Raw genomic sequence first — 24,288 nt, forward strand, 5'->3', positions numbered from 1 at the left:
TTTGCTTATAGAAGAGATTGATGCTTCAGCTGTGTTTTTTGTAGGTTTTAAAATTGAAGTGACTTTGGCATTTTTCCATTTTGGGGGAAAATATGCTAATTCAAAGCATCTGTTGAAAATTCTTACCAAGAAATTTTATTGAGCTTTCGGGAAGTCTTTTGAGGAGGATATAAAAAATCCCATCATCTCCTGGTGCTTTCATGTTTTTAAAGTTCTTGATAATAGTCCGCATTTAATTCAAGTTTGTATATAGTTCCTCTTCAGGAAGAAATTCTTGAGTGGTGATCTGATCATACTTTTGTGATACCGTAAAACGGGGTATCATTGATCAGTGGGGTAACATTGAATAGTTTTACCCTTCTCATGAATAGTTGAAATAAAACTGCTCCGTGATTACTTTTGCTAATTTTGAGTATAACATTTTAGTCTTGTGTTATTCGAGGTCTAAAAAATATTGCATTGGTTGAAATTTTTTATTGTTTTGATGACCAAGTTTTAAAATTAACTTGACCGTTATATTTCTTACTTTAAGTAAGTGCCAAAAAAGCACTTTATACTAGGCGAATATTGAACATTTCGTATTCATTGACATGTTTTCCAAACCCGTTATTCAATTTTATCAATCAACCAGAATTTTTTTTTCGTCAAATTTATTACGTTTACAGTTAATTAATTTATGTTTGTTAAGAAAGTCCAGTTTTATGCTCTAGCCAAGACATCATCCTGGCCTACGCCAGGATGTTGTCTCGGCTAGAGCATAGAACGTAAGAGGCTAGAGCTGGCCTATTGATACTTCCGCTTTTTGAAAGGCCTTGCATATATGATCAACATACGTTTTCTGAACACAAATATTTTACAACGATTGCTGACTTATCCCAGATAACCAATTTACGCGTATAATGCAAACAGTTATCGCATTGTACGTGCATTTATACGTGATAGTTACATCGCACAAGATGCTGCTAATGTTGCTTATACGCGCAAAAGTGGAGGCGATGTGCGTGCATTTCCAAAATATCAAAAAACTTTTACGATGAAAAAAGTTCATATATGCAACTTTAACTGTTAAAGCTTGATAGCTTATTCGAGCTGTTCCATTATTTAATGCCACTCTACAACATAGAGTATTTGCGATTTGAAACGATATATGAATATACACTTCGGCGATATATGAATATACACTACGGGTTCTTTTATTACTTTATGCGACTTCACAAGTCAACATTAGCAAATTATTTCAGATATCTATGCGATGTTCGCTATGCATTCCTTCGTATTTGTTTATTAAAACGTGCGATTAAATCACCTTCAAATAAAAAAAATACAGCGAACAGAGTAGCAATTATTATTCATTATTTATCCCTTGCTATTCATATTACAAGGAATAGCAAATTACAAATGTCAGTGTTTAATTTTTACAATTCTTTTCTTTTTCCTTTGGGCATACGCTGTAATATTTGGGTATCCATCCGGACTCGAACCTCGGACTCTTAGATTGTAAAGCATCATTCTTTCCTCTTCTCCGTGGTGTCGCTGTCGGAAATCTCTGAGTTTTGGTAATAACTTTCTAGTTTCAGCGTATAAATGACCAAAAGACATCGTAAAGCATGAATCTAATTAGATCTCGTATTGCGAGTTAGTTTGTAAATTTCTGCGGGAACGTTCGTTGTTTACATTTCGGTTGAATTGTCATGGCCGCTCGATGAGCTGTGTCATTTGTTTAAACAAAATTAAGTGATTTTACCGCCTTCAACAACAATTAAAGGCAAGTTTCCAACAAAGATATTATGCTAAGTAGTGCATCATTGATTCGAGTTGTCCGCAGATGTTTTCTGTGGCTAATTTTTTGAAGAGCAGCAGCGGCGGGAAGTGACTAAATTTATACATATGTGATATGCTGTAATGCGGATGGTTTTCGATTTTCGCGCATATTCGTCTGTGTGTGGATTTACTGCGAGTTTAACCAAGCATTGGAAAAGTTAATTGGTGTTTGAACCCGGGTTTATTACCTAGTTGTCGCAAAGATTCCGCAAAACAACGTTATATGCGATGAAACATTCACATTGGTCATACAAGCTTATGATCTATCATAATATCTTGTGCGATGTAAGCTGTGCAAACATTAGCGGCATCTAGTTATCATAAATTCAGTCGTTTACGGTGTTACAAAATGATGCCTTTTGCGACTTAACATGAGACTTTTGGTTTTCGCGTATATTCATCACTTTGTGGAATTAATAAAAGTTTGAATATACATTATTAGACTTCGTTGTGTATCGTCAACCAGTACGGACGTGTTTTAATTAGCTCTCGGCCACGCGCGAATTTAAATTTTCGTTTTTTGTTTACATTCTTTTTTCGCTTGTAGGTGCTTTTGTGCCAGTAAGTCAACTCAAGCTCCGCGCGAGTAAGTTTGTGCGTTATTTACACTTTTTTTGTAAACATGACATCGTTAGTTAGTGGAAACTGTGTGGTGTGCGGTTTTGGGTCTTCGGACAACCTGAACTTATGGAAGTGTGAGGGGTGTTCCCTACGATTCCATGCCGCGTGCGCAGGTGTTCAACGAAACAAGGAAGACCAGATTAGGTCCTACATGATGCCAGCCTGCAATGATTGCCAGGAGCGAATCGCGATGGAATTAAATTTTCGTCACCTGGTACACCAGCAGGCTCTTCTTGCTGACTTAGTGAAAAAGCATAGCGACGCAATACACAAATCGACGTCGACATTGCAGAAAATTGGAATCGTTCAAGAGGCACTCGAACGACAAGAAACTCTATTCGATGAACTAAAACAGGAGCTTTCGTCTGTTAAAAAAGTGAACTCTCCTACAAAAGTAGTGAGACAAATCAATAACCACGTGACGACACTTTTCGACGATGCTATAACTTCCGCTAAAGTTAACATGACTGAGTCGCTTGGGATACTTAGCAACTCGATTACAAATAAGCTGACCAGTCATATTGATGAGATAACTAATAAAGTCGACGAACAGCTTGAAGCTGTTAATGAAAATTTGATCGATGTGGCCACTTCTAAGACTCAATGTAGTGTTCCTGAAATCTTGGAAGAATTTCGAATAATTAGCAGCAGAATTTCTGAGTACACGCCAAGAATGATGCCCATCGAAAACAGCATTGACTATCCAAGTGTGGCAGAGGAAATAACTATGGCCGGCCAGCCTTCAAATGATCTTCCAAACAGTGGATGGCGTTTCCTTGGTTCGAGAAAAGTTTGGAAACAGGACTGGACAGCGTACGATACAAAATTACACCGTATTATGCAGCAGCAAAAACAAGCTGACAAAGCAAGAAAACGGAGGGCCAGAAGACGAAATCATTATAGGCGAAATAATTACAACAGAAAAAACAACCCTAGGCATAACCATATCATTCACAACAACAACAACGATAATAACAACAACTTTGTCAATAACAATAGAAATAACTACAACAGCAATTACTACAATAATAATAACAATTCCAACAACAACCGCAACAATAAGAACTACTTCAACAATAACAACAACAATCAGAACCAGAATCGCAACCTCAACTTTAACAGAATTCTCGATAATAACCATCAAAGTACCAATCGAAACAACTACAACTTCAACACCAATAGTAACCGTAGATATACCAACCACAACCGTCACGTCAACAACAGTTTTTGGAATAATAACAATAGCCCCAACTATAACATGGCCAACAGGCAACAGAATAACGTCACCAACTCCTACAATAATCAACAACACACCAACTCTAATCGTTTCCATGCAAATCAACTGTTACCACCTGACAGGGTGCTTCTTGCAGCAGCGAAAGACCGATTCTCCAGACCTCAATCTAACTTCATTCCTACGATTCAATTTCAAAGAGGCGAAACTCTTAACCCATACCCGGCGAACGACGAGTTTTCACTTTCTCAACCCCAGATGATCAGCGATCCTGCACACCTCCCTACTTCACAATGCATTGCGTGCTCATCTAGGCACTCGTGTCTTCAACGCAATTGACTCACTCATCAGAGGACCGTTGCTGGTGATAATTTTGTTCAACCTAGAGATGTAGAAAATGACGCGACCTGCTCTGCTCTGGTAAACACTCTCTCTGCTCTGGTTGCCGATATAATGTCTATAGAAATGACCGTAACTATCAATTATCTGAAATGAAATCCGGTGGTGGTGTGTTGATTGCGGTGTCAGTAGACTTTAATTCAGCGCTTATCGACACCATTCAGTTTAAAGAGTTCGAACATGTTTGGGTGAAAGCAGAACTAGCAGGAGAGACACACGTATTTGTCTCTGTCTATTTCCCTCCAAATAATGCGCGGAATGAAATCTTTGAAAAGTTTCTTCATGTTGTTGAAAATATTGCATCTAAGCTGTTACCTGAAGTAAAACTCCACATATACGGTGATTTCAACCAACGCAACATTGATTTTATTCCGGTCATCGATAACCATAGCATTTTACTTCCTATTATTGGCGAAAATGAAACGCTGCAACTTCTTTTTGATAAAACCTCTAGTCTTGGTCTTAATCAAATAAATCATGTGAAAAATGGACAAAATTGTTATCTAGATCTGTTATTGTCCAACATTAGTGAAGACTTTTGTGTGACGAATTCATTACAACCATTATGGAAGAACGAAGTTTATCATACAGCAATAGAGTTTTCTTTATTTGTGCATGTGAATAAAAGACCTAACGAATAAGAAATCGAAGATGTTTTTGACTTTCAGTCAGCAAACTATGATGAATTAAAACATAAACTAAATAGTATCAACTGGCAAGATGTATTGTTTGAAGACGGAAACGTCGATTCGGCTATAGAAAATTTTTATAACATATTATCTGATTTATTTATCAGCGAAATAGGGTAACGGGGGTATTTTGGCCCACATGCATATTTTGGCCCACCCGGTAACATTTTACGCATTTTTTCTGATAAATTCAATGAATATTAGAAACCTATGCATGCAACATTGAATAACACACCTAAGAATCATACTACACTATAATTTTCGGCAAAAAACTGGCTCTAGGTAGTGGTATTTTGGAATTAGTTCATACATATTCAAAGTCATGGCTGAGTCAACCCAAAGTCAAGAGGAAGTGGTAATATATAAGTCAACGTCCGGAAGCTATTGTAACAAATATGTATGCTTTTAGAACATTTCGTTGTTGTAGTAACATCAATAAAATATCAAAGAAACAGTTTGTATACTCTAACATGTTGGAAAAAGTTGAAAAAGTGGTTAAATGCATGGCCGAAATATGTTTGCCTCTTTCTGAAGCCAACATATTTTGGCCATGCCAAGTTTTACCATCTCTTCGATTACCGTTCGACCGTTGCACGTGAACAAATAAGCAGCTTGTGACAATTTACAGGTAATTACTACGCAATTTATCACATTTAACGACATGAAATTGGATGAGAATGCCTGTTAAACCGCTATAAGCCAAATCATTTCATTTTTAGATGCCTAAAGTTTACAAAAATTCACAGCAGAAGGATTTTCTCCTCAAACCCACTATTTTTGCTCTAAAAATACCGATGATGATCTTAAATATAATTAATCCGAACTATTTCCATACACGTCTGTAGATATAAAGGTGGGCCAAATTAAAAATTTGGTGGACCAAAATATGTTTTTAGTACTTCGTAGAAATTTTGATATTTCTAGGATATTTTTCAATATATTGCATTGTTAAACGGTGTATATTAAAATAGACACTTTGCTTTTAACAATGGTATAATAGAGTAGGTATTTATGTTGTAAAGTTGTGTTTGTTTTTAATGAACTGTGAGAAAACTTCCCAAAGCTGGCCAAAATACCCCCGTTACCCTACCATCGAAAAGAATAAGACGTCATGGCAATTCCAAATACCCAGTCTGGTACAATAGACAAATTAAAAACTTAAAAAACAAAAAGCACATAAAAAATACAAAACTCATAAAAATCGTGATGCTTTAACAACTTATCTTAACATTTGCGGCGAATTAAACGATGCCATTAGTAACGCGTTTGAAGAGTTCACATTAAAGACTGAGCTTGAAATCAAATCCTGTCCAAAAATTTTTTTCAAATATGTTAAATCAAAGTTAAAATCTGAAAATTTTCCTTCAAAAATGCAACTGCATGACAAAGTTGAAGAGAACCCGGCATACATCTCTGATCTATTTGCTGATTTTTTTCAACAAAATTATACAACTTTCTCCGAATCTGATCGTTACCATACATTCTTCACCAACTTTTCTGAGTTTCCCAACTATCTCAATATTGAACATGTCAGCGCACGCGAAATTGAAGATACTTTAAAAGCTCTGGATGCGTCTAAAGGTCCGGGACCAGACGGAATTCCGCCAGCATTCATGAAACATTTAGCTAAAGAGCTAACTTCCCCACTGTTCTTGATTTTCAATATGTCGCTGGAATCCGGTTGCTTCCCGAAATTCTGGAAAAACTCATATCTAGTGCCTGTGTTCAAATCTGGTAAAAAAACCGACATTAGCAACTATCGAGGCATAGCCATTCTTTCCTGTATACCTAAGCTTTTTGAAGCAATAATAAACAAAAAATTATTCCACCAAATAAAAAATAGAATTACCCCAACGCAACACGGTTTTTTCAAAGGGCGCTCAACAACAACTAACTTACTCGAGTTTATTAACTTCTCTTTGAACGCAATGGATAATGGTAATTATGTTGAAACCTTATATACTGACTTCAGTAAAGCTTTCGATCGCATTGATATACCCCTGCTTCTCTTCAAGTTACGAAAAATTGGAATTCATCCACAATTACTCAAATGGATTGAATCGTATTTGACAGATCGTCAACAAACAGTCAAATTTAAAGGTAGAATATCGAAACCTATTCAGGTAACCTCAGGAGTTCCTCAAGGCTCTCACTTGGGCCCTCTACTATTTATATTATTTGTAAACGACATTTCCTTTATTCTAAAACATGTAAAAATTCTTATTTATGCCGACGATATTAAACTTTTCATTGAAATTAAAAACGCTGATGATGTAAATATTTTTCGTAACGAGATAAAATATTTTTACATTTGGTGTAAAAAAAGCCTTCTTCAGCTAAACGTTAAAAAATGTAGTTCGATGGCTTTTCAAAACTCAATCAAAACTCAATCTTTATGTACCTTCTAGAAATTTACGAACTCGGACTTTGTTTTCTTTAAATCATCAACGAAACAATTATGCTAAATACGGGCCAATTAATCAAATGATGTTAGTGTATAACCAACACTGTGAAGCAATTGACTTTTCTATGTCGAGAACTAAATTAAAACAATATTTCAACTCAACGCGCAATTTAAATCGATAGAAAACATTCATTGTAATAATCCGTCAAGTGAAGAAATTATTATTCAATTATGTATAAACTCTTTTTTTTCTCCCACTAGTATAAATAGCATATAGCATGTAAGTTAGTTTTTAAACATATGTAGTCTACTTTTGTTTGACGAAATAAATAAATAAATAAATAAATAAATAATAAATAAATATATGAGTTTATCTGTATTGCTGTGTGAGTATTTTACACTCATCGCAAGAAGTTCGCAAAATAACACCATATGCGATGAAACACTTGGTTGCTCATACAGCTATACGATAGTGATGTACCATAGAACTTTATACGAGGTAACCCGTGCAATCATATGCGGTTTTTAGTTATCTAGGCTTGTTTTCATGAATTAAGTCATTAACGGTGATACAAAACGATAGCTTTTGCGACTAAATTTATATGCAATACGACGTGATACTGGAGATTTTTGCTTTATACGTATAATCATCACTTTGTGAGTTTACTACGAGTTTGGACAGGCATGATATGAGCTTATATGTATTACTATGCGAGTGTGTTACACTCATCGCAAGAAGTTCGCAAAATAACACCATATGCGATTAAACACATGCGTTGTTCATACAGCAATACGATACTGATGTGCCATAGAACTTTATACGAGGTAATCCGAGCAAACTTATGCGACTTCTGGTTGTCTGGGTACAATATACTTCTGGCAACTTTCACGACCATCGTTTACGTTTTTCATCATCGAAAGGTAAAATGGCATAAAAATGACTCGCAGTACATACCGAGGCTAGGTGCAAGGACAGGACTATCCTTCGCAGTAAGAACAGTCAAGGAGAACGGGAAGCGTCTCTAAACATGTTATCAGTCTTGTCCACTTACTCATCTTTGTGCATTTATCAACACATAAATTGCATCACATCAGTTTTTTAGTAGGCATTGTGATAAGTAAGAAAAAAAGCACACTTTTATTGAGCGATGCCTGTGCGCGTAGGGAGTGTGGAATATAACTACACACATGAGTAGGCGAGCCAATGCTGCGTGCTGTTGACTAAATTCACTGTGTCTGGGTTAAATTTATCATAGACCTGCACCGTGGTAGTAAAAAAAACTCACTGAGCATAACACAGTATGGGTCTTCATGTCGAGCTCGTAAACAAATACCCAGCCGTAAAAATACTCACCTCCATTGACGAGTAATGGAAGATACACAGTTTACGGCTGGGTATTCGTATACGAGCTCGATGTGAAGACCCCTAATGAGTATAGCGCAGACCCCTACGTAAATGCTACAGAACAGGTTATCATGAAAACAGTCAGAAAAGTTTTCCCAAATGTGCGCTATCTACATTTTATCAGTTGCAATCGAGAAAGTCTCTCTTCGGGAGCTTTATGCGCTTACTCTTTACAATACAAGCTTTCTGATGTTGCGTATTTTGCTTTCTTCACACAGTGTGCATTTGCTTTTAGCGCGCGAAAAAAATAATCAACTCATCCGTTTTATTTTCAACGTGCTTCAGTGCTCTGTGCAAATTATATGAGCTTCTTTGTTACACACGATGAGTATGCCAAGACTGCATGTTATCAAAGCATTATCTAATATTTTTAGTTCAAAAAGGTTTCAAAACTATTCAGAATTGAAGTTGATCAAAGATACCCCTAATAAGGAAAATTGAAACAACGACGGAAAAAAATGTTTTTAATGTTCAAGATTTTCGAAAGGCTTTAAAAAGTAACTTTTCAAGTTCTAAGGATGCCAGTACCGGTTCTAAAAATATGAAACCTGTAATTTCAGTTGTAAAATATATAAATACTCAAGAAAAAGTGAAAAAATTATCAATGTTATCCCGTTTTACGGTACTTCATTTTCAATAGGACTCTACGTTCAAATTACGTTCAAATTGAAATTATGAACACTCTCGAACTGCTGAGCAAATTTTTGAGCGTTTTGTTCATTCGTAAGAAATATGTGGTCACCATCTTTGAGGACTGGAATGGGCTTTGAAGGTTTCTTAAGAACCTTTGAAAGCTTTCAGAAAGGTTTGTAATATGGTTTTAGTTGTTCAACTTCTCTCATGAAATTTTCATTTCGCAAGAAAGTGAATCTATGTTTGGTTTTCGTTAGTAAATCTTTAAAAATAACTTTCAAAGCAGGATCACGAGTTCTTTGATACTGACGTCTCCGTATGTTTCGAAGTAGAATACTTCTCTCAGGAAGTTCGGCTACATAGGGATGTGAAATGAAAATCTAAAACCGAAAAAAGTGAAAAATATGTCCAATTTCAAATGCTAATAAATCGATTAGTATTCGATGGATTTCCTTCGTTCTTGCAGCAATAGATTGGAAAATCTTCTAAGATTCTTCCCAAAAGAATATAATTGTAATTTTATTATTCACACTATTGTACTATTGAAAATAGTCAAGCCTTGTCAAAACAAAAAATTCGACCTCTGATTGGTCGTTATATAATTGCTTCCCAAGCACGGTCGACAGAATCATATACCTTGCAATTGAAAACATGCTATTTGGCCTATATAAGAGCCTGTTTTAGCCTAAGCCGCTCATAATAGTTCTAGACAGCGACAACAGCAGTCGTCCTTCCTTAGCAGCAGCACTAGCCCTGTGGTTGGTCACCACGTCTCAGGAGCAGCGCGGTTCTTCTCAGCGTGTGTCGCCAGACTGCCATTATTCCCCCCGTGTTGGGGCAGCATGAAGATTGTCATTAGGAAATCAAATTTTGAACATCAAAATGCCTTTTTCAAGGCAAATAAACAAGTCATTGAAAGTTAATAATTTTTGACAACGCAAGCAAGCGTTCTGTGTTGAATCCTAGCAATTTAAATCTGTCGCGCTCGTCTAATTTACTAAATGTGAAATAGCTCCCACAGTGCATGTTGTCCGTGTATCTTAATTCCCCCAATTAATTAATTAGGGCAGCTCAAAGGTTGCGATCAGCAACCGATTTTGAACCGCAAAATGCCTTTTTCAAGGCAAATAAACAAGTAATTGAAGGTTAATAATTTTCTGGCATCAACACAAGCAGACATTCTGTGCGGGATGCAATCAAATTTTGTTATAGTTGTCTAATTTTTACTTTATTTAGTAAACCCCCGACTGTAGGGGCAGCGCAAAGGCTGCGATCAGCATAACCGACTTTGAATAACGAACTGCCCTGTTAGAACGCATTCACAAAAGCAGTTAGTTCGACTATGCAGAGCTAATATGAAGACGATTCAATCAATCAGCATGAACAGAATTTCGTCGTCTCCCAGCTGCCAAGTTGCAACATGATGCAACACGCAACAGCGAGCAAACGAAATCGCTTGATGTTACAAATCGCAATAAGATACGGGTTAAAACCGTTGCGTGTGTGAGAGCACCATCGCACAGTGGTTGGAAAAGGCAATATGACGAACTTAATTCTTTTGCGCTTAAACGGTTAATGTTAGCCAAAGACAATGTTCATAAGAATTGTTCACAAAAATATAACGGATATGTTGATAAGAACATTTTTTGATACAGCGAAGATACATGAATAGTTTCTTTAGCAAAGTTGTAGAACTTTTTATAAATATGAAACTTTGCAGAAGATACTAAATTTCTATGAGGTCTATTTACTGGAATACAAAGCATTTTCGCTGTCAACCTCCTCAAATTTAGTTTTTCTAGCATAATTTTTTAAATATTGTTTTTTAAGAACATAATGTTTTAGACAAATATGACCAACATAAAAACACAGGTTTCTTTCGAAGACAACATGTTGCTACAATCGTTCTATACTGAGCTAGAGCTTTTTTTCATTAAATTATTTCCCAGATTTAAATGCGTATAGGGGACAAAGAGGCAAACCGGTGCACATCATCAAATACTTTTTTTAAAGCTTAGACCTTGTACTATAAGCTAGTTAAACTTTGATACTTGACAATTAATAAATGAATGAGTAGAGTGATGTTTTAGGTATGTATGTTTCTGGAGTTTTCTATACAAAAATGCACGAACTACCTGATTAACGAACGATGATTTGTGAATTTATGAAACAGATGACTCGCAATACTTTCATAATTAGTGAGAACACTTCTAAGGTATATTTAGTTGTTGATAGGTGCATCCATCAGTCATTCAAGGTGAGTAAAATGAACACATAACAGCAATATTTATTGTTAATATGGGTAGGGAACATATTTTAAGCAGCTTTAGGAGCCGCCTGTGTATTGAGACGAAATACTTGAAATCTGTAAGGTGAAATACGAACATGAGTATATCGATTTGTTCTCTATCCTTTTCTCTGTCAGCACTTGTTTTCTGATTCTAAAACCGATTTAGCAAACTTTAACAATAATCAATTGAAGTTCCCTATCGAGGGACCTATTCCAATCACCCCGAACCTTTTAAGCAGTTTGCATCTGTTTTGGAGGGGATTTATTTCAGCACCCGAATAGCGCCTGAATAGCTGTAATATTTTTCGTTTGAGTTTTTTCAAAGTTTTTTCCGTGTTGAACGGAATTTTATGTATTAGTAAGAATGCTAGTCAATCAAAGTTTTCGTTTCCATCATTTAAATTGTCCATATTGATCAAAATTCAGGAGATCGAGGCCCGTTTATTTCGACTGATTTGAATACTGCCCAAAATCGCATATCAGTCCCAGCTTCATTTTCATCAAGTTGACAAAACAGCGTGTAAAGGTATTTTTCTTCCTTAAGTTATTTCAGCTGTTGAGCGTGGTTTATTCCCATATTTTCGACATAATATAATGAGATAGACATTTACCATAACTTCTCTAGAAGAACGACAAAAATGTAGGTGGGACTGGTATGCGATTATAGGCAGAATAGGCGCCGTTGCTTAAGCCGTTTCTTACCCTATTTATTTCATCTTTATCTGTCTCGTTTTCACTCTCTGTGAAAATTAATATAAGCTTAGCATCTTTTGAAAATTCTTGATGCTTCTTTTGCGGTTTGACCCGCAAGCCGGCAATTACTGGATCTCAAGGAACCAATAGACGACGTATAAGATCACCGTTAGTAACAGCTCGTGAGATTTTTCGCGTGTGATTTAGCCTGAACCTTTTTATCACTTTGTTCAGTGACTCTTGCGCTTCTTCAGATAATTGGCTGATGGAATATTGAAATGGTTAATAATGTCCGCACCGTGAAATAATATTTTATGGTAAATTAAACCAAGAATATATGGACACCAACAAACGAGCAGTTTCCAAACAATAGTGTTTGAATATTGATGCGTTAATTTCCCGGCCAGATAAAGTGTACTGTAGTATTGTAGCGCAACGTTGAATTGCATGTAGATCATTTGTTGGTTTCCATATATCCTTGATTTCACTTGCCAGCAACAGTCCATATGTTATGTGTTCATTTTAATCACGTCGAATGACTGACTGATGGATCCATAATGGATGCACCTATCAACAACTAAATATACCTAAGAAGTGTTCTCACTAATTTTGAAAGTATTGCGAGTCATCTGTTTCATAAATTCACAAATCATCGTTCGTTTGTGCATTTTTGTATAGAAAACTCTAGAAACATACATACCTAAAACATCATTCTACTCATTCATTTATGAATTGTCAAGTATCAAAGTTCAACTAGCTTATAGTACAAGGTCTAAACTTTAAAAAAAGTATTTGATGATGTCCACCGGTTTGCCTCTTTGTCCCCTATACGCATTTAAATCTGGGAAATAATGTAATGAAAAAACGCTCTAGCTCAGTATAGAACGATTGTAGCAACATGTTGTCTTCGAAAGAAACCTGTGTTTTTATGTTGGTCATATTTGTCTTAAACATTATGTTCTTGAAAAAACAATATTTGAAAAGTTATGCTAGAAAAACTAAATTTGAGGAGGTTGACAGCGAAAATGCTTTGTATTTCAGTGAATAGACGTCATAGAAGTTTAATATCTTCTGCAAAGTTTCATATTTTGAAAAGTTCTACAACTTTTCTGAAAAACTATTCATGTATCTTCGCTGTATCAAAAGTTAGATTTTTTATTTTTATGATAGTAGGCCATGATCAAAAAATGTTCTTATCAACATATCCGTTATATTTTTGTGAACAATTCTTATGAACATTGTCTTTGGCTAACATCAACCGTTTAAGCACAAAAGAATTAAGTTCGTCATATTGCCTTTTCCGACCACTGTGCATCGGTGTTTATTCGCTGGATACAAAAATCATATGCGAATTGTGGAATAATTCGTCTGAAGTACATTAGAGAATGGAAAAACTGAACTGAAAGGCGTGGCCTATTCCGTAGCACCCTTCGGCTATAAAAGAGTGTTTCTGCGAAAACTAGCTACATTCATTAGTCGGAAGGTGAGCTGGATATACCTCCACAACGTTGACAGCAGTAGCAGCAGATATCAGCACTCAGCAGTAGCTTCTGAGCAAAGCCTCTTCTCAGCAGTGCCTTCAAATTAAACAAATCGTCTCAGGAGCAGCGCGGTTTTTCTCAATGTGTGTCGCCAGACTGCCATTATTTCCCCACTGTTGGGGCAACATAAAGATTGCCATCAGGAAATCCAATTTTGAACATCAAAATGCCTTTTTCAAGGCAAATAAACAAGTCATTGAAAGTTAATAATTTTTGACAACGCAGGCAAGTATTCTGTGTTGGATCCTAGCAATTTAAATCTGTCGTAAATTAGACGGGAATTTACTGAACGTGAAATAGCTCCCACAGTGCATGTTGTCCGTGTATCTCAATTTCCGCACTGTTAGGGCAGCTCAAAAGTTGCGATCAGCAACCGATTTTGAACCGCAAAATGCCTTTTTCAAGGCAAATAAACAAGTAATTGAAGGTTAATAATTTTCTGGTAGGGGCAGCGCAAAGGCTGCGATCAGCATAACCGACTTTGAATAACAAACTGCCCTGTTAGAACGCGTTCACAAAGACAGTTAGGCCTCTGCTATGGTGAACGCGAACGCGAGCGATGGTGCGAGAAACTTGCCGTAGGTAAATAAACAACTCTCTTTACGGCTGTTCGGCATTCTGGATTTTGGCAATCAAAACTTCTGCTGGCTGTCTGATTGTCAGTGTGAAAACAGCCTTCAAATTTGTTGTCAGAGTGCCTGGCTTCGATTTGGTAATATTGTTTGAGTTGAATGTTTACAAAATTTTACAATATTCCTCTTTCTCCCATTCAATAAAACAGGTAATACGATGCCTTCGTCATACGCAAGTTCACCATAACTCCCGCTATCGGCGTAACACAGAGATGCAATATAAATTCAATAACAAACTGTCATTTTTAGGACAACCAACTGATATCAGGTAGGTCGGCTAAAAAGCCATGGCTTATAACGGCACGTTCCCCTCACATGTGGAGGATTTGTGCCTAACCGCAGGAACCTTCTCATCATTTACCTGGCAAAAAGGGAAAAAAGAGATAGAAGAAGAAGGAAGTATTAAGAGTAGAAGAGGAAAAGGATAAAGAAAGGATTGAAAACATAGAAAAAGCATGGGATATTTGTGTTCTAGGAATTATCAGTGACAAACCATAAAGTTCGTCTTCCTAGTCCTAGTCCCAGCAAAAATTTAGAAGGCACTAGAGTTCTTTCCCGCAATTGAGAATGAACTGAAGGATATTTTTCAAATCAAGAGATCTATATTCAGATTCATTTATGAGATGACGACCGAAAATCCTGTAACGCAGTTGGGCAAGTCTGGGACAACTACATACTAAATGAAAAGAAGACCCATAATCGCCTTCACAGAGGTCGCAACCAAAAGTATTCGAACGATGCATGCATGCTAAATGATAGTTCAAACTACAGTGGCCAGTTAGAGCTCTTATCAGCACACTGCAGTTCTTTTTTGATAAATTCAAAAGATAGTTACTAACTTTTACAGATAAGCTTGGTAAAAACAATTTTGTTTGGCGACAGGAGTCAAGATTTGTCCAAAACCTGTTATGCTCAGATAAAGCCCAAAAGCAGATCTTTTGTTTTATCCAAGACTCAGGAATAGGTACCGCGGGCTCAGGACCCACAAAATTATTTGATGCACCACTTCGGGCAAGCTCGTCTGCCCATTCGTTGCCAGCAATGTTAGAGTGTCCAGGGACCCAAAGAAGATTAACAGTATTCATGATGCTAAGTTCTTCTAGACAAGTGCGACACGCAATGACTAGCTTCGACCTAGAGTTGTGAGAACCAAGTGCTTTGACAGCAGCTTGACTATCAGAACAAATATAGATTATTTGCCCAATTACCTTTTGTTGGAGGGCTGCCAGCACTCCACAAATAATAGCAAAGATTTCAGCTTGGAAGACTGTGCAGTAGATACCCAATGAAAAAGATTGTTGCAATCTTAGTTCACTCGAGTAAACTCCGGCTCCAGCTTTTCCTTCAAGCAGAGATCCATCCGTATAAATAACAATATGATCCGAAATTTCTCTTTCTATGCGGCCTGATATCCAATCATTACGCACAGGTAAAGAGGTACTGAAATCACCATAAGGAAAACTCACAGGAAGAGTCATATCACTTGGAGCAACTATAAGTTGGTCCCACGAGAGCATGTGTGACCACACACGTGAATGGGAATTGTTATTATCGATATCATAGTGCCAAAATCCATTTGCTTGTAACCGGTATGCACATGAGTAGGCTTCCTGTTTCAAGAAAATTTGCAACGGTTTTATACCAAAAAGAGCTTCTAAAGCAGCAGTGGGTGTTGTAGAGAATGCACCAGACAATGACATTAGACACATCCGCTGTAGATGGTTTAACTTTGTCTGAATGCTACTCAGCTCTCCCTTTTGCCACCATACGAGACATCCGTACGCTAGTATTGGTCTTATTATTGCAGTATAAATCCAGTAAATGTATTTAGGTTTAAGACCCCAGCTTTTACCAATTGTTCGTCTACATTGTCCAAAGGCCATGCATGCCTTTTTGATTCTAAAATCGATGTGAGCAGACCAGTTAAGTTTAGAGTCTAGTATTACTCCAAGGTGTTTAACTTGATCTGTCACACAGACCTCAGAGTCAAAGAAACGAAGTGGACGAGCTTCAGTGATTCTCCTTTTTTTAGTGAACAATACAAGTGATGTTTTATTGGGATTTACAGAGAGCCCAACTTCACGACACCACTTTTCAGTTTCCTTTAGAGCCTGTTGCATCAGGTTAAAAATTGTGCTTATACACATTCCAGTAATCATAACCAGATAATCATCAGCGAAGCCATAAGAGGGAAATCCTAAGTTATTTAGTCTTCGTAACAGACCGTCCGCTACGAGATTCCACAGCAGAGGTGACAAAACGCCTCCCTGGGGACATCCTTTGATGCATTGTTTTCTTATGAACGTTCCTCTTAGCGATGAGTTCAAATAACGATTTTTTAGCATCTCATGTATCCACATCACGATAAATGAGGGTATTTCATGAAAGTGTGCCGCATCAACTATAGCATTGAATGGAACACTGTCAAAAGCTCCCTCAATATCTAAGAAAACTCCTAAACAGGATTGCTTCCGTGAAAAGGCCTTTTCTATATCATGGATAACACGGTGTATGAGAGTTATTGTAGACTTTCCTCTTTGATACGCATGTTGCATTCCATGAAGAGGTCGTCTGGACAAAATTTCATTACGGATGTTATGATCGATAATTCTCTCCAAACATTTGAGGAAGAACGAGCTCAAGCTGATTGGCCTAAAGCTTTTTGCTTCATCATATGAAGCACGTCCCCCCTTTGGAATAAATTTGACTTTTATTTCTCTCCAGGATTTTGGAATGTATCCTGTAGCAAGGCTGCAAGTCAAAATCTGCTTTAAAATATTTTTTAAATGTTGGAAGCCTCTCTGGAGCAAACATGGGTATATTCCATCAGCTCCAGGAGTCTTATATGGCAAAAAACTATCCAAAGCCCATTTTATTGACTCGATTGTTATCAACCGACGAGCTATCACCCATGTGTCCGAAGGAACAGAAAAGTGATCGGGAACGTCATATTGTTCCAGCTCTAAGCACCCCGGAAAATGTATTCTGAAGAGGTTTTCTAGAACCTCTCCATCATTTGTACTAAAATTTCCATGTTCATTCTTTATTGAGTTAATTTGAAAGTCCTTAGATTTCGCTAAAACTTTATTAAGTCTGCTAGTTTCATTCACACTAGAAATGTTTGTGCAGTGGTTTTTCCAACCCCGTCGTTCAGAGGATTTCAGAGCTTTTTTATAGGCTTTCCGAGCTGTTTTAAAAGCAATGATTCCCTCTGTACGGCGTCTGTTCCAAGCCCTTCTGCAATTCTTGCGTAATTTTGCAAGTTCAGTATTCCACCAGGACGTGCCTCGTGTTGATTTAATTGTACGTAAGGGACAACTTTCTTCATAAGCCTCCATGATGTAGGATGTTGTGATTTCAACAGCATCGTCTAGATCATGTGGGCTTTCCAAAACAGATTCATACCCGTGAAATTTCGACGCTAGAGCGTCGACATAGGCGTCCCAATCTGTATTTTTTGGATTCCTGAAACGAGTTACCTCTAAACAATCATTTAGATGCTCAAAGAATATAAATCTATGATCAGCCAATGATTCTTCGTTAGAAACCCGCCAATTGTTCACTTCATGAATAACATTATTTGTACAGAGTGTTAAGTCTAGCACTTCCTCTCTGTAGTGGCTTGAAAAAGTTGGAGCATTTCCTATATTTAAAATATTCAAATTCGTAGAACAAAGATACTCCATCAGGTCAGAGCCCCTGGGATTTATATTTGAACTACCCCAAATTATATGATGGGCGTTTGCATCAGTGCCCACAATAAAAGGTAAATTTTCATTTTCACAATAAGGCCCAATTTTTTTGAAGTCTTCCGTGGGAGAGGCCTCATCGTGTGGAAAATATGCAGAGCAGTAGACATACTGTCTATTGACGTTTTCGATTTTAACATCTATTTTGACAACACAGATGTCCCTAGTAGTTAAATTGGAGACAAGAGTAGCATTTATTATTTTATTTATGAGTATGCATGCGCGTGGCATAATTCGAGGATTGTTCATTCCACTTTTGCCAAAAAAATCAAAGTTAGGATTTATTAGATTACCAACATAGAAGTTTCCATGTTTAAAGTAACGTTCTTGGACCAACGCAATGTTGGCAGTACCTGTTTGAATTATTCTGCAAAGATTTATGGCTGCTGTTCGTTTGTGTTGGATGTTAATTTGTGCTACTTTGATGGCAGACATTGCAAATCAAAGTATCACCAATCTAGGATCCCACAACCCACCAACAGCTAGAAAAACCTTTGCAGCGTAATCCGTATTGTCGATTATCGTGCTTATAAATTTTTAATTTAAAACTGATGATTTTGTCAATATTTTTAGAGAGAAACTTTTGTTAGTCCATCTTCCTATGTTATAAGAGTTAAAAATTCTGATCCATACCTTGAATAAATGTGTTGTATCCGCCGTGTCGTCCAAAGAGTGAATTAGAAGCACGCAGATTTTCAACGTTTCACAAGTGATGAAGACATCTATGATGGCCGTGATGTGTTTTTTTAATAATTCTGTAAGCAATGAAGTCTTACTGCTCCTGGTTGACTTAAGAGATAAAGTAACACGATTAAAAATCAACTTACATGATTGTTTGTTGATTACAGAAGTTATGTTCTTAATCGCTGTTTGCTCCTGGATAAACATGGCATCCAGTGTGTTTTGTACGAACCTCATGCATGGGATTTCGAGTACTCCCTTTGCAATAACAAGATTCGCATTATAAATATTGATGACATTATTCATGATGGTAATTTTGGCCGTTTTTTGGGGGATTTTCATGTTCCCTCTCAATGGGCACGACATTACCAGAAAAATTTATCTCCCTGTATTCAGGAGTAATTTTAACTATTTTCAGTCTGTTCGAAACAGAGGATATTGGCGTCACAGTGGTTAGACCTGGTATTTTTGTGACCTGTGACAATAACCTTGTCTTCTGCTGGGACTTCCTCACAGGATTTTCTAATATCCTTAGAGGCTACACCAGCTTCTAACAAGGTTTTGTGGCAGTCGTCGGTCACGTTCTGCCTCTGTCTTCCACTACCGCCATCGCTCTTGCCACCTCCATCTCCCTGCTTACCATTCGATTGTGGCACAGGTTTTTTTGGAGGTTGTTTGCGTATTCGAGCATCACCGAATTTATAGTCTAAAACATATTTATTCTTTTTAATTGATTGAAGGGACACACCATCAACTAGAAAAGTAAGTTCTATGTGTTGTTGGTTGATGATTTTGCGTCGGAGAACTCTCCATGCATCAGTCACTAGTCCCTCGTTTTGGCTTTCTAGCAGAGCTAGAATTGTATCATTGCTATCATCCACGCTTCGTGGGAAAAATCCAATGAAAGCGTCCGGTTGTGGTATAAATTCATTATCGAGCGTCATTAGCTCAACATTGCCCGCTAAAGTAATGGTAGAAATTATATTTTTTAACCAGTCAACTGTATCCTGGTTCTTGCAGTGAACAACAAGGAAGCCTGGTCTAAATTGACAGGTGCCAAATTTAGGTTTAAGTTTTTGTTTTTTTTGCTGAACTACTTTCAGTAAAATTGCCTTTTGTACAGCTAATAGTTGTGGCATTGTAAGTTCAACATGAGGGTATTTTTTCGAAAGAACTCCTACCCTAATGTAACTTGTAGCCTCTTTGTAGGAGGGTTTGTTCGGTACCACTGGGACAGTAGATTTTCCCGAAGAACCTTGCTAAACCAGTGCTCTGTTGAGCAGATTCCTTTACCTTTTTAGCGGTTGGAGCATTCCACTGCTCGCAGAACCGCTTAAATTGATTTCTCTGGAACGCTTTGTTGAGTCGTTTTGTGATGTCCCTTGTTTAGCCAGGAGACGAGCTTCTGAGGGAGTGTGTCCGTCTTCAAGCAGATGTTTAAAACGCTTCACGGCTGCTCCACTCAGTCTGATTTTTTTCCCTTTCGGTGGGAACGTGACCCTTAACCGATGGAGAAATAAGAGGAATGTTTAGCACCGTAACGTTTGCACTATCATCCATGCTATCGTCGATTCCGTCCTCAAAGTCATCGTTCTCCCTATTGTGATTAGGGGTGTTCAGGAGCGATGAGGAACAAGAAAGGCCGTCATCTTGAGAATTATTTCCCAGCACTAAGTCTATTTCACCATCTTCACGATCGGACTCCATACTACTACTCATTTTATTATATGAGCAATCGAATAAAAAGTTTAACTAAGTTGCACACGCGCAAATTCCCGCTTCACTAATCGAAAGTCTTTCGACACACTTTGCAGGCGCTGGCGGATTTAATGAACAACCGCATATGACATACGGTCGAAAAGACACTAGAATGATAGTTTATAATTTTACTCGATAAATATAAATTAGACGCGTTGTCTACAAATTATTGTGCGAGTAATTTTTTTATTTTATTTTTTTACACTATGAGCTTCAAGATTGCACACGCGTTAATCCCAGTCGCACTGACCGAGAACAATAGGCTCGCCGCATTGAAACAAAAGAGCCAAGGCACGCTATGCAGGGCAATTTTTTTTTTAGCCCGAAAAAACACTGTGGCGAAACTTTAACCGACCAAGTGAAGCCGCCAAAACTTCACAAGGCCTTTTTCTCCACCCACTTGATCGAAAACCGGAACGAAAACGACCGCGGAAGATCCGTAAAAATTGGTTGCAAATGGCACTTGCAGAAAAATTAACACAATCTCCCGATACACTGTACGCTAGCGGAGGTATAATGAAAATCAACCGCACACGACGAGAGCCGAGAGAGAACAATCTAAAAACTGTCATTTTTAGGACAACCAAACAAGTGAATTGAAGATTTAACATTTTCTCGTTCTGAGCTTTAACTAAAAGTTAATTATCTTAAATTGAATTCACATGTACATATACTCTGACTGTTGAAACTTGTTTGCGCCGCAAAGAGTTTGTTCTTTTCCTGTTCAGTGAGGTCGTATTTATATGTGCAAACTGAAATTGAGTAGTACTTCAACTTCATTTGCACAGAATTTTCAATACTGCCAATGAGCGGTCACTATTTATTTGCTTGGAAAAATGACTGACACGCAAGCAGCCGGGTCTTTCTTGTAAAAGTATTCTACTTCAACCTTGCGGTCGTGACTTTGCACACAACCCTCCTGTGATTTTTCAAACGTATAAGAAGTTGAAGCTCGTTGCCAATAATACATAGGTGTATTAAATTTCACTCTAGCCTTAGGAAGCGATAAGTTTCGGGCATTGTGTATTAAACTGCATAAATCATCCAATGCTCCGTCAATGTCAGCACTGTTTTTTAAAACAATATCACAATTCAAGCTTTCTTCGATCGAGGTACGATATCGATCCCAGTTGGCCTTGTGATAATTAAACACAGACCTAGTGGAATTTAAAACAGTTTCACGGCACATGGAAAAAATTATAGGAAGATGATTAGAATCAAATTCAGCATGGATTAATAAATCACTGCATGAATGATTTTGATTGTTAATACCAAATCAATTGTGGGTGGATTCCTAACAGAAGAAAAACATTAACCTTTTCAATGCACTGGTGAGCAGAAAAATCACTTCAAGGGAGATTTACAAAAACTTACTTACCAGTGCATTGAAAAGGTTATTACACTGCGGCTATAGTTAAAATGCCAATATCTGTTTCGATTTCAATTCCCAAACTTTCAATAACCTTCGTTTCAAGATGGAGCATAACACGATGTTTCACTCGACGGTGGATAACTATTGCAACTCCACCTCCGGCAACATCGATTCTATCGATTCTGTGAACTATACAGTTGGGGTTTCTTTTTAGTTTAATGTAGTCAAGTGACTACCTAAATCAATACTGGCTGACTTTTCAGCACCAAGCACGAAAAACTGCTGTTTGAATTTTCCTTGAGTTTGGTATTTTTTATGGTAGATAGTTGCTCTTGTAAGTTATGAGATACTAATTTGAGATCAAGTTTTTGGCTGTTCGCTTGTTTCAGAGGTGTTTCTTTGCTCATTAGAACAATTTTCTATTTAATTTAGAATTTCTGTTGGGACCTCTCCACTGTTTTACGTTTTTTAGGCAGTTTAGCAGAATTTAGATCTTGTAAATTTCTAACTGTTAAGACTTGGTAAAGGTGGGGCTGTGTTCGAGATGATTTTATTTTCATGCTTTTTTCAGGCCGTGTTTGGAGCTTTTTTATGGGTTGTTCCTATCCGTACTATAATATGCATGAAAATTCTGGAAATGACAATCGATTTATATTTGTCAATTACATGTAAATTTTATTCTTCATTATTATTTTCGTTTTTTGGTCTCACCTGTTTTAAAAAACAAATTTTTGTTTATTGGACTCTATTAAGATATTTCTTTTTGTTTAGAAAAGGTTTTAAAAATTATAATTGTTCTCATTATCATTTTTTTCTTTACTTCACATACGTTTTGAAAAATTTTGTTTTGTTCTTCTTAACGTGTTTTTAGTCAAAATCATTTAAGAGTGAATTTTTAAATCTATTGTGTTGTTTTTTTTCTAGAGCTCAAAAATGTGTTCAATCATTCAAAGCAAAAGGGGCCATAATTTGTAATTATATTTCTTTTAGTTTCTTCTAAATAATAAAGGAGTCTGCTATTGCCTTTTCTGTTTATTGGTGGATTTCTCGGTTTGCTTAGGCTGAATTTTGATAGGATTCTTTTCTTTTATGGCTTCAATGGTCTAGGGGGCGCTAATTTTGATTGTTTTTTTTTTTGTTCGTTTGCTGAATTTTTGTTCTAAATCACCAAATAAAATAACAGAAATATACATTTTTCAACTTTTCGTTGTAAAAAAATGTTCACTTGTAAAATGAAGGTGGAGGGGGGGGGGGTGGTAAATGTCTACGCGTGGCCACGAGGGGGGACGTATCGTCCAAAATGACGATTTTTGTGTTCACGTGGAATGTGGACGGCCCCTAACTGGTGGTAGGTTTTTCTCAGCATCTACTGAACCGATTCGGTTAAATTTTTTTTCGGCTTGTAAAAATTGATTATCTAATTTGTTACATAGCCGTTTTTGAAAATTCTAAGAATTGCCAAGTAATAAAATTAGTAAAAATTTTTTTTTTCTTGAAAAATTACTCCTTAAAAAATCGAAAAATATTGAAATATTCAGATATTGAAAAACGGTTATGTAACAAGTTATAAAATCCATTTTTACATGCTAGAAAAAAAACCAGCCAAATCAGTTAATAGATTCTGAGAAAAACTTACCACCAGTTGGAAAAAAATGTTTTCGAGAATAACGCTGCCAGCAGCATAATACTCACTCTATTTTCAACCGCGACATGCAAAATACATCTTTAAATAAACCTTACACAATAGTCAAAATACCCGAGCACTTAACTTTACCTTAAACATTCGAAAAACAAATCACGAATAATTAATATTTTTCAATTTTCCAGAGCAGGGTCTCCCCTTAATTTATCATAAATATCTATCTATTGGTGACAGTTGGCAGTTGAAAATTTACACTAATTCATTCATATCACTCAATTGTTTTATTATTCAACTAACTTTTTATTTTCAGAATAACTATATTCAAATCTGAACTCAACAACCGCGAAGTGAAGATATTGGAAAAACGAGAAAGACGGGTGCGTCGGCAAAGAGAGAAACAATTGGAACCACCCCGTGTTTCTTATCTAAAGTTTGTGGAATCAGAAGCTGATTTTGTCGAGCCTTCAGAACTTGCAGACACGCTGAGAACCGTTATTTCAAACAAAAGTCTGATTGCTGATCGTTTCAAAAATGTTCAGAAGCGAGCATTAATAGCACCGAAGAAACATCGTGATGGTATACTGCGTAGTAACAAGGCTTATATGAAACGATGGAAACGATATATCAAAAATGATCACAAAGTTAATATTGAAGTAAATGGAAACAAAATATGAATAAAAAGCTATAAGTCTTAAACGTGACATCCATACGATGTAGTTTTCAA

The 24,288-nt window shown here is 36.8% G+C and overlaps 1 protein-coding gene across 2 annotated transcripts in view; it reads left to right on the plus strand.

Moving 5' to 3' along the window:
• The window catches only part of LOC129726707 (ribosome biogenesis protein NOP53), a 243,102-nt gene extending 218,831 nt beyond the window's left edge, over positions 1-24,271 (plus strand). For both annotated transcript variants that reach the window (XM_055683831.1, XM_055683748.1), the window contains one exon: positions 23,875-24,271. In XM_055683831.1, the coding sequence (XP_055539806.1) occupies positions 23,875-23,879 (5 nt within the window). In that variant the 3' untranslated portion in view covers positions 23,880-24,271. The remainder of the gene's footprint in view (positions 1-23,874) is intronic.
• Positions 24,272-24,288: the final 17 nt, after the last annotated feature.

This window comes from Wyeomyia smithii, chromosome 1, assembly GCF_029784165.1.
Source record: "Wyeomyia smithii strain HCP4-BCI-WySm-NY-G18 chromosome 1, ASM2978416v1, whole genome shotgun sequence".
Classification (NCBI taxonomy): domain Eukaryota; kingdom Metazoa; phylum Arthropoda; class Insecta; order Diptera; family Culicidae; genus Wyeomyia; species Wyeomyia smithii.